We start from the raw sequence: 12,027 nt of genomic DNA on the forward strand, positions 1-12,027 counted from the left end.
TCTATGTACCTGTGCTGTCCCTTGTTTGCGCTTTGCCACATCCTCTTAAAAACTGCCAGGCAATGCATTCTGCCTGTGCTGGACGTGTGCCTGAAGGAGACACGGTGCAGTCTAAGGGCCGTTGTCTTTCAGCAAGCCCCCCAGGATTTCCGGTGGCAATTCATGGGACGCGCGAGAACTCGGACCGCAGTCCGTCATCGTCGTCATCCGATGTGCAACGCAAACCGATGGCGCCAGATTCTGCTGCTTCGCCCTGCGGCATTGCAGCGCCCTGTATAGGTTGGTGGTCATGCCTCTTGATGGCAGTGCTGGCCTTATAACGGTGGAGGGGGTGCTCCTGCTACTACTAACTCCAACAACACAGTGTTACGTCCGTCTGCTGCTGAAGCTTGCTGTGTGTCCCTTATTTGCTCAAGACATTCTACTGTGTGTTTTGGTGCTTTGTGTATGTGACATAGCGGCGACGATATTCCAGCGGAATAACCACAGGGGCAGAGGGTTTATTCTGTACTCGCCTGTCCTCATTCTGTTGCTATGGATTGTAAAACACTTATAATTGCACATAGCAGTGGAGACCAGATGGAGGTATTTTCGTTGTAAGGTGCTGCCCCACTGGGCAGAACTGAATTCACATCGCAGAACATGTGTGCCACAGAAGATTAAGTTACGGAAGACTAGCTTTACGCAAAATTATTTGATTCAGATGCTTTGGTTAATCATGCATAGAAGTTCATATACTGTTCATATATTTCACTGTACTGGCAGTGCTTTATGGCTAGCCTTTAACAAAATCATGCCTACTTCTGCACAGGTTTTCCACACATGGTTAGGACTGTATGTTACATTGACAATTTTGGAATTTTTCTAACACATGTGCTGTGAACTGTTGCTAATCGTATTGGGGATACCTAGAGTTCCTAGAGCATCATTCCTTTGTCCAGGGTCACATGCTGCTTCATTGGTGGTGATGTGCTCTAGTTCCATCGATTTTGTTGCGAGCTGTGTTGCTGTAGTCAAATTCCTCATGTTTGGACTATGCAGTCCCACTCAAGTAATCTTACTCAGGACTTCAGTGTGACAAAGGATTCTGGTGTAAGATAAGCTTTTTTTTTTTTTTTTTTTTTGCTTTTGTGCTGTTAGCAGTACGTCACAAAATGCAGCCCACGAAACAGTGCTGCAGGCATAGCTGTCTTGGTCAGCGTGATAGTCAAACGCTGGCAGAGCATTGAGGAGACTTTTCACTTGCCAAATTTGGAGACGTCGCTTTCAGTCCGGTGTAAAGTTGTTGTATAGATGTAGAAGGAAGCACATCTCGAGTTTTATGCCAGTTGTAAGAGCGTGTACATAGTGGATGTAAGTAGGACGTATTCATATGGATGACAAAGTAATACTGGTCACAGAAAATCTAGTTTTATAGAATATACTGGTATCGCAGCTTAAGCTGTCATGCAGTTTTTATGAGTACAACCCCTGCTTTTTATGGAGAACTTTTTTTTTTAACACACTTTGCGTGGAACAATTATATTAGGCCAGATTTTACTTACGGTTCAACAAAAAGACTAGTTTCTTCTTTTCTTTTTTTTTGTTTTGTTGTTGGTCATTATGTACAATATAGCTGCTTCCATTTACAGAAGTGGCCTGTGTCCACATCACACAATATATATATATATATTTCTGTATTTACGCACACATGTGACAGTACACCTTCTGTAAATAGAGCAATTAATGTTTTGAGGAATATTCCTAGTATTATATACTTACGGCTCCTCTCTGTGAGAGGATTAGATCACCCTGTGAGGTACCCTGTAATGGTAACTATACTTACAATAAAGTGCACACTCGAGATTTACTCCAGGATGTGGGTAGATTTCAGGGGGAGAAATATGGGGCCATACCTCATCGCAAACTTGTCTTTCATAATACGGCCCTTGTCGGAGCTGGTACACTCTCATTGATCACAAGGTGTGGTACGCTATAATTGAGCAACAATGCGTAAAAAAGCCATCTCATGCAACGCATCATATTCCCAATTAAGTGCTGGTAGCCTCGTGAGCGTGGTATTATAAGACATAGTACACCTCATGGAAGACACCTCATGATCATTTCATGTGTGAGATGCACACAAGAAAATGCATGTGAACTCAAGCCAGAAGCGTTGCCGAAGAATCACAATCCGATAAACGTGCTGCTGTAGTCGCCCTGAAACTGATTGCATCGGATGTCAAATTTATACACGTTACAGTATAGCATTGAAAGTAATGTAACATGCAGGGTTTTGGTTTTCATCATACTATATAACTTGCATGTTTTTACGTTTGTAAGCATCGGTGCAGTTCTAAATATTGCTGTAAGCACTAGCTCTACACATGGTAATGAACCTGGGAGGAGAACTCAATGTACACTGTAGGGCCCCAAATTAAGGTCCCCTAATTAGGGCTGTGCAATTAACACTTTTAAAACCAAAGCGAATAGTTATATACCCAAAGCAAGTACAAAAGAAACAGTTATGTAACTGAAGTGAATAGTAGCATAGATTGCAATTGTAGAATAAACAAACTGAACACACGTGCAGCACACATCCGGAAATACAACATATGTAAGTGGAATTATGCATGTGGACCTTTGGATGAAGGAGCACTTACTTTTTTATGCCCATTATTCTGATGTTTTTGGGCTCAGGAGTGCAGCTTTAAAACTATTCAGACATGTTCAGTTTGGAAGAGACACAGCTTCAGTTGGAAATTTGAATATAGAATTCCATGTTCGATTCAAGTTCCGAACCAAACGTGCATTCTCAAGCCCCAAGACACCAGAAGAAAGGGCCATTGGTCCACATGCATCGAACATACAATTATTTGCTTCAGGATTTTAAAAGTCTCTATATTCGCTCAGTCCTACTCCTAATGGTCGGTCCCTTTCTGTAACTATGTATTCACACAAGCGACATTCCCAAGAATACTTGAGCGGAAGATGTGCAAAACATCATAGCTTTCTGCTGCCACGTCTGTGAGCACTCGGCTTGATGTCTCGTCGTGCTCTTCTAATACCTCTGTCAGACGGGCACATATATGGCCTTTAAGGCTACGGCATTAAGAATGGCCGTAAGTTAGATACGGCCTTAGGCTCTGGGAAGCTGCCAGACGGTATCCGTGAAGGCATTTTGCCGATGATGTCCACATCGATAAACACATCTGCGAACGTTGAATGTAATGTAGTGAAGTCACGTTTTTTTTTTGTCACAGAGTACACGAAAACAACATTTGGTTGGTAGTTTGAAAACTTTGAAGATACGACAGCAGACTACATTTGCTTTGAAGTGCACTGGATAGTTTTTCTGAATGGCGTCCGACCTTTTGGATGCAGACAACACGGTGCGATGCCGCGTGCAGTGGTTCGAGGGTGTCACTACGAACTGTACACCTGAACAGACGAGATAAAAAGCAAAGCAAATTGCAAAAATGCATCAGAAAAATGCAACAACAAAAAAAAGATGACAAAACATTAAGTTGTGTAAAAACATTTTATTTCGAATTGAATTAAATGTGAGAAATCTTGCTTATGGCACTTGGTGACGGGGCTTGGGCAGTTTCGATGGAATGCAGTAAACTGTCTTGCAAGAACGCTGTTGCCCTTCTATCTCAGTTTTGCCACAAAGGCCATATTGCTGACCATCTGGCAAGAAGTTAATGACAGTATGCACTTACCGTTAAGGCCGTAAGCGCGCCCGTCTGACGGGGGGTATCACACTGGTGAATATCCTGCAGCTCAGCCACAAGACATTCTGTGGCAGATAAGAGGGCCTATGGTGTCGTATGCCACCACTCCCGATATTCTGGCACCGTGCGAGTGATCAGTATATAAGATGCGGCAGGTCTTCCGTCCTGTGCACAGTTTTGTTTTCTTTTACAAGCATATTTTGTGGGGATGTTACTTGTGTGAGCACACAGTAATTACCATCAAGGCGCTGGGGCTGAACTTTGGTGTACCATGAGCACTGTGCCACACACCCTTTTGCACTACTCTGTTGCGGTATTGGTAAAGTATTGAAGCAGATTGCGTTTCTAACTAAGGAATGCATCTCATTGCCTTGCCCTGGTAATGCATATTTGGCTGCATTACAGAATCACTGCCAACAACTGAGCTAAATGTAAACATGCAGATGGCTCATGGTCATGGCTGTCATTGGATGTTGATATATCTGTAAACATGTAGACCCTCCTGGGTAATGTTGCTTCACGATTTTTCTGTATCTGTAACACTACACTGGTGCGTGCCCTTGTGAGTAGTACTTATAACCTGCATTTAATATAGTGGTTTAATACTGAGAGACAGCTGTTTGTACAGAGACATTACTGAAAGCTTGCATCACAATTTTAGAAGGCCAGCAAAAGTCACCAACAAGGCATGCAGAATAATAAAACAAATTAACAAAAGGTATTGTTCCAGCTGACTGTAGATGAGCAGGCATTAAGCATTGATATATCTGTATGCCCAGTACTGTTTGTTGTATTGGTAACTGTGGATACAGTTTTAAGTCTGATGTTAAAACAATAAAGAGTTGTTTGAAGTGTATTATAACTGGCTATAATTGCACTTTCTTCCAAATTCAACCTGCAGTCATGTCCTATCTGTTCATGAGACTTCCTACTCTATCAGATGTGTCCAGAGTCGTGACCAAAAACAATGTCTTATATCAGGACGTAGTTTTTGGTATACCATATAAAGTGCAAATTGTACGAGAACGTGTGCACTCCATCATACAGCGATCTATTACTGTATCTGTCACTGATCATAGAGACATGCATTTGACACAGAAACCTTTGGGATCAGGACGGGTTTGTTCCATGCCCTTCAATTTACCACTGGCTCTTGATGGCCACAAACTGGAAAACGCTTTCATAAGCAAGCTGACTGTCTAGTAATATGTATCCTAACGTAAAGCTGGTTATAGCCACGATACCGGACCCGGTGCCCCCAGCAGTATTTTTAGCACTGAAGGGTTTTGTGTATTATGAAAAGTTTGAACCCTTTGCAATTGCAAGTACTTGATATTTGTATGAAATGGACTGTGCATAGGGTATGCGCAAGTCACAGAAGTCATTGTATTGAAGTACTGCAGAGGAGAAAATAGAAAATGGTGTTTGAAGTGTGCTAACTACCCGAATACCATAATAATAATTAATCCCAGTGTACTGCGCATTCTCTACACAAGTTGTAGGCACTAGAAAGGCTGTGCGCACACTAAGCACCTTTTCTCTTCTGTCAATGTCAACTTCACTGTTAACACAAGTCTCCCAAATGTTCAAGAACTTGTAAACCCAAAGGCATTTGTACTCAAACAAAATGTTCCCAGCAACAACCGTTGTCACTGTTTAGTGAGGTTAAATGTGTGTAGGAAGTGCTTCATTTTCACCTCAAAACACCTTTGAAGTTGCAGAGTGAAGGTAGGTAAAATCGACTTCAGTGTGCAGTTCGACAGGTCTATCTGTGACCCTCTGCTTATGCATGTTGTACTAACACACTAACATATTCTCTATCTTGGCTGGTAATGCTGCTGTGCTACAAACATTGCCTTTTTTCTTGTTTTGGTTTTATGCATGATATAGTGGTCTCTTGAGTCACTGCTAATTGAGCTGTTTTGTTTGCAGATTGCTTTTCCTTTTTTTTAACTACCTGTAGTACCTGATTTCTGTTCCAGACCCCACTTTTTTCGGAGATGTTCCAGAGATGTTAGTGAGATGTTGACCCATGTAGAGCATGTAACTTAGCCGCATGTCTTGCTTTCATTGTTGAACAATAGCGGTGCTTTGTATTTTTAATACTTTTGTTGCATAGATTGCTAGACAGGCTTTCTTTGTGACTCTGGATCCTTTCTTACATGGATGACCTGTATTTTGTTGCACTGAAGGGTGTTAGACTTTTATTCTGAATATATATTGCATGAGCTTTTGTCACATCCATTTTTGTGACCTGTGCTGTCAGTCAGTGCACACCCTTCATCTGATCATATCCAAATGTGTTACGTAGATTCTACAAGCTTGCCGCTGTTTGAGACGGGGCAGTCTCTAGCTAAACCACAAAAATTCAGCCAGGAGCAAAATAGCTTGATTAGCTTTTCTTTACACAGATACAGCACAGAGCATCTTCATGTGCATGGAGCACAATTCATTGTGTGCTTGACATGCTATCAAAACCTTGATACATTATAACTAGAGGTGTGCATGGGGGTGCGGCTATATCCACAGATCCGCACAACATTCTAGATAGAATATGAAATCCCCGCAGGTAAAATGTGGCCCCTGCGGTACGTGCGGATATCCGCATTTTATATCTGCAAATACGCATTAGTGTCTCCTCAGACGTCCCCTAGGAGGAGCGATAATTGAGTCTAAAATCCAATTGAATCCAAGCAGCGAATCCAAAATGGTGTCGAAGTGCACCATCTCTTGCACTCCTGCGACTTCAACTGCTATTACTTGCTTATGAATTGCTGTGCCCTTACATATTGCACGACTGTGGGTGACGTAACGTTCCCGAGAAAGTTTGATCGCTTAAAAAAAGTAAAGTTTGTAGCATAGCATTTTCGTCATGGGGATTTTTTCCCCCTACAAACGCAACCACCACTGAGTATGCGGATATGCTCAATATCCGCGAAGAAGCAAATGTGGATACACCTATTTCAACCAGTGCGGTTGCAGGTGCGGACGCAGATCTTACATGCATGGTGCCATGCAGATGGAACTTTCTCAGCTCCCCCCACGCACACAGACACCGACACCCTAAAAGACCTTACACCCTCCCGCCCCCCCCCCCCCCCAAAAAAAATGTCCTGCTCAACAGGCTGAAATAACTCCAAAATGGAAAATAAATGCAAAAAGGAACAGCAGGTACAAGTGTCACCCCACACACACACACACACACACAGAATGTCCACACACCCCACCCCACTCCCCGATGTGAAAATCCTGCAACAAATACCTGACCGTGAGGACGTAGGTTGCTGTCAATCCTATTTGCGCTCACCTCTAATTATAACTGGAATGTCCCATGGCAGTAAGGTACTGAATACATTGCTGCGTGGGGTAATACTGCGCCTCGGAGAATATTTTGGCGATACAGAATATTTAGTTATACATGTATTTCAGCGTACTAAATTTAGATCATTTAGAACTTGTTCTGTTGCTGCTTCACATATTTTGAATGCCATTGAGATTAACTAGAGTAACTTGAAAATAAATTAAGAAAGGACAAGCAGCAAGGAAATGAAGCACGTGTACACAAGCTTCCGTGATTAAATATTTTTGTTTGTGCTTTGCCCTTTCCTCATTTATTTGAAGTTTAAATTCACTTGAAGTTGGTTAGTAAGCACCTACAACCCAACAAAACGACAACGCAGGATCTTCCGAAGGGAGCATCTACCAATATGGTTAGGAGGCACAACACTGTTCCCACTGTTCCATTCTTGAAATTCATGTAAAATCATTTATTTTCTTGACAAGCACCAGTGGACTCAAGGTTAGACTTTTTGTTGTACATAATGATCTCTATATCACATTCACTGTTTTATCTTTCCTTCAGTAGGTTTGAAAAAAAAAAGAAGTTTAAAAGTATCTTATGGTAGTTACTCAAATATGGCAGCCTTTACAAAGTGCTTGTTCCGTATTACAGCAGCGGAAGCCAAATTTCATTTCATTTAATGATACGTGAAGGATGCTGAGGGTATTACAAAATAGAGTGGGCTTATAAATGCTGTCGTACAAAGCACAGAAACAAGTGTGGATGAACAGGAAGTAATACACTGAAACACGATATCGAATCTAAAAAGCGATGTAAGGCAACAGGAGCATGATAAACCTTTCTTTAGCCTGCTTTTCTGTCGAGCCAAAATGCTTGTTTCACGTTTCGCAATAACCGCAACCATGTAACAGGCCTTTGGCACTAACAAAATAATTTGCGTTTGCTCAACTTATTTATTCATTTCTTCACCACCTTGATGTTTCCTAACCTTAGTTTTGTAGCATTGGTGCAATCTCGAAAAATATACAAGTCTGACTTCACGCAACCTCCGCATGCTATCTGTTCCAGAATGCCCACCGTCACAGTTCATCTACTTCAACATGTGTGTCGACGACTGTCCACCAGGCAGCTACAGATCCATCAACGACGTGGAAGATGACGAGGGAAAGAAACGTGGCCAACCCGCGTGTCTGCATTGCCACTATTCATGCAAGGTGTGCAAGGGTCCCAATGACAACGAATGCGCAGAATGCTACCCTGATGCTGAGCATACCGGTGAAGGCTACTGCCAGCCAAAAAACTTGGTGGAGAAACTCAACTTGGAGATTGGCTGGTACAGGGCAATGACCATCTCAATAATGACGCTGTGCATCATTATTGTGGGGGCTGTGGCATTATTTTTCATGACGAGCACCTCGTTCTGCAATTTTTGCTGTTCGAGTAGTCGCCACGATTCCAATGGGGCACGATACTCTGGGCTCCCGGCGCAGACCAGCATGTTTGCGGAAGAGAACGGGCATCCAGCTGGAATGGAGCAGTACAGGGCCAGTGATGTTAAGAAGGCAAAGCCGTATCGGGACGATGACATTTAAGCCACGAACAAGAAATGTGTAAACTAGAGTGGAAATTGCAAGAAGCATCGTGTGAAACTGATCGTGCTTGCAGACTGTGATATTCTAGAGCTCGTCAGATGCATTCAGCAACCATCGTCAAATGATCTGAAGATGATTTTTGCAACGTGAGCATCTACTGAACGTAGGAGCACCTACGTTTCAATAGCTGCGCCTGCATCTGGAGCACCCGATGTGGAGCTTTTATTCAGCTCTCACCTTAGCTGCTTAACGTGCATGAAGACACACACAACCGTGCTGAGGAGCGTAACAACAAAAAGACACAGTGGTGGTGTAAGCATTCCTATGCACTCAAAAGACAATTTTTGTACAAACAAATGTTACAGTTGAACACATGAGACAGAAAGGGAGCCTTCAGTGCTGACAAGTGGCTAAGTGCTTCCAGAACAATTGTGTGGATGTGTTGAGCCTTTGTTTCTACCTACTTCTCGGGGCGGGGGTACTCTACTGCAAAACTGCTGCTACAAGAGAGCTTTCAAACTGGCAAATGGGTTCCTTGGAGAACTCATAATATCTCAGTAACTATTGTAAAACACGTACAACATGGTGGGATTTTCAGGTAGAGCTGGGACTAGGACTTCCTCCTTTGAACTAGTTCTAAGCAAGTGAAGGTGCAGTTTTTCCTCTCTCTCTCTCTTTCCTGGGTGGAGAGAGCGAATTGCTATATAGTTCATTGCATGCTTTACACAAGCTGCACATTAGAGGAAATCCGATCTTTGGAAAGATCTAGTACCTTGTGGTCTAGAAACTGGCTATTTTGAGTCCTCGATTTTACCAGTGCCTAAAATTTTAACATTGCTAATTAATGAACTGATAGCCATGGCTGGAGTTCACATTCAGGCACTCCTAAATGAACAGGTGGAATGTCCTACCCACTGGCCTCTGTCTCGCTTCACCCAAGGTTGCAGGTTCGATCCTAGCCATGGCTGCCAGCAAGTTGCTCACGTGGTACAAGCTCTTCTTCCACAACAACCTCTAAACCGACTGTGTTGCGTGCCGATACCTTGGAACATAGATCGCCAGCAAGTCCAATTGGGGAAGACAACGGTGGCATGACTTGCAAGCAACGACATGCACAACTTCGCGTTACACCAGTGGGAAATTGCATCCTTTTTGTCAGTTTGTCACCTGGGCATTACACGATCATGATTGTCTCATAATGTGAAATTAATTATGAATAGAATTCTTGAAAATTCCACCATGCATACAGCAGAAAATCATTTGCAAAGTGTGTTTGACACTGAAGACATCACGTGCAGTGTACCAGGCAGTCTTTGAGTAGTGCTTATGTTCAGAGCAAAGGACACAGGAGAGAATATGTGGATTCTCCACCAGGTTTCTAATCTTCTATTTCTTTTCTTCCTTGCATTCTCTTTCTAATCTGATCCTTTTCTACTTTTATTTGATGTCTTACGCTATTAGGTCTTATTGCCCAATCCATCGTCGACCTTGCCTGCCTATATGCTATTTTATTGCCCAATGTTTTCTCTCTCTGTTTGTGTCTATACTAACTGTGTTTTCTAGTCTACTTTTTTTACTTGTTGACTCTGCGATAAGAAAGTGACCAACGTCAGTGTATGAACGTGTGTATGTGTGTTTTGCAGGCATGATTCCTGCATATTTTAAAATTTTTAATGTACATGTTCAGCAATACCTATGAACTCGAGCTGGTTAAACAGAAACTGCAAAACAAACCTTTTGCAAGTCAATAAAGATCAATGTGAAGTAATGTAATTACATGCAAGTATGAATTGCTGCTCCAAAAGAACTCAACTACGAAACATTTTCAAGTTCCGAGAAGGTTCATCTGATGCATGTGTCGAGTAAGTGAATGAGCACAGAATTTGATCTAGACGGGGGAAGCAACAACCAGTATTATTCACATGCCTGTCCTCCATGTGTGCGCTTGATGTGATACAAGTAGACCCTTGTGTTGTCAGGCTTTATTTCTTTTAAAAATCGGGAGCAGACACTGGGTTTTATTTCAGAAGCTGTAACATATGGCAATCGCAGAAAAAAAAGCACTTTTCACTCGGACAAACACGAGATTCCTAGCTATGTCTTGTGTGTTCTTACACGGTTGTCCTTTCACACCCATCTCAGCAGCCCCTCTGGTATACGAGTGTGCACGTTGGCAAGCTTTTTTTGGGAGGGGGGTTCAGGTTCTACGTAAGTGACGACGATGCAAATCAGTAGGTACAAACCGGCTGTTACTTAGAATACAAGTCTCTACAAATAAGCATGCTGAAAACGTTTCTGTAATAAGTGGCGGTCAGCTTGAGATGAAATACCAGTTGCTATCCATGTAGTAGGCACATAGCATACACCCTAGGATTTTCGTTTCCCCCCCTCCCCCCCTCTTTCTTTTGTTGGTAGGAGTGTCACAAATGCTGTCCCATCTGTATGCATACCTGTTAAAACAGTAGAAACTGCAGTAGGTTGATGGCAGCACTATTTTGTGTGCACCAAGCATCAGAGCTACAAAGGGCCTCTGCAAAGTATGCTACTTTGGGTGGGCAGTAGTGCACTCTGTCTTTCGTGGCTTCCTTGAATTGTGAGTCTATTGCTCATTGCAAGCTATGAGCGAATGAACTTATGTGGCACTTATTCCACATGCTGGACGAGGCTGTGGAAACAGATCTAAACATTTTAATGACCAAGTATTTGATGTGAGTGAAATCAGTGTTGCACAATTTTTTTTAGCAGACGTTACAGATCATATAGTAGTTCAGCGGTTGGCAAGTTTTCCATCAAGCACTGTCGAGGACCGCACGCTTTGTGTGTGAGCAGCAAAGGTGAGAAAGAAGTCTACAGTCATGTCCTGCTAGAACGTATATTTATCCTAACTTGCTAACAAAAGAACCCCAAACAATACAAGAACGTCAGTCCACACTGTCTGTTCCACAACACAACTTCCTCTCCTTCACTCCTGCTGAATACTATAGGAATGCCCAGACCCTAACACTCCCCCTCCCCCCCTAATTTAAGACGAAGTCTTTAAAATGTGCCGAAGTCTCGATGACCAAAGTGTCCGGTCCGCCTGGTTGGCCGTTGAGCACCTTAAGTGTGAACGTGTGTGTGGTCTATAGTCACTAGAGGTGAGACAAGCCCATGACTAAGTCGTCTGTCTCTGTTCATTCTCAGTCGATAGAGGAAAATTCAAGAGTCTGGATGCAGTTATGATGTCTGGCGTGTCACTTATTGCAACCATTGTGTCTAGAATTCGACGCTTACTATGGTCGACATGACTGCAATGGAGTGCTCTGTCAGTAGTCTTGACAGCGAATGAAGAGCGACAGTCTGCTTTTGCAAAGTAGTGGGCAGCCAGTGGGGCCCACTGTGAAACATCCTAACGTAAACAGGCTGCCCTACTTTGTAC

General features: G+C 42.8%; 1 protein-coding gene across 3 annotated transcripts in view; it reads left to right on the forward strand.

The window, feature by feature from the left end:
* The window catches only part of LOC135388728 (furin-like protease 1, isoforms 1/1-X/2), a 126,990-nt gene extending 116,608 nt beyond the window's left edge, over positions 1-10,382 (forward strand). For 2 of the 3 annotated variants that reach the window (XM_064618475.1, XM_064618476.1), the window contains exons 14-15: positions 133-279; positions 8,086-10,382. In XM_064618475.1, the coding sequence (XP_064474545.1) occupies positions 133-279; positions 8,086-8,609 (671 nt within the window). In that variant the 3' untranslated portion in view covers positions 8,610-10,382. The remainder of the gene's footprint in view (positions 1-132; positions 280-8,085) is intronic. The other variant, XM_064618477.1, reaches the window with a different exon arrangement.
* The last annotated feature ends 1,645 nt before the right edge of the window (positions 10,383-12,027 follow it).

The sequence above is a fragment of the Ornithodoros turicata genome, chromosome 3, assembly GCF_037126465.1.
Source record: "Ornithodoros turicata isolate Travis chromosome 3, ASM3712646v1, whole genome shotgun sequence".
NCBI classification, from domain to species: Eukaryota; Metazoa; Arthropoda; class Arachnida; order Ixodida; family Argasidae; genus Ornithodoros; species Ornithodoros turicata.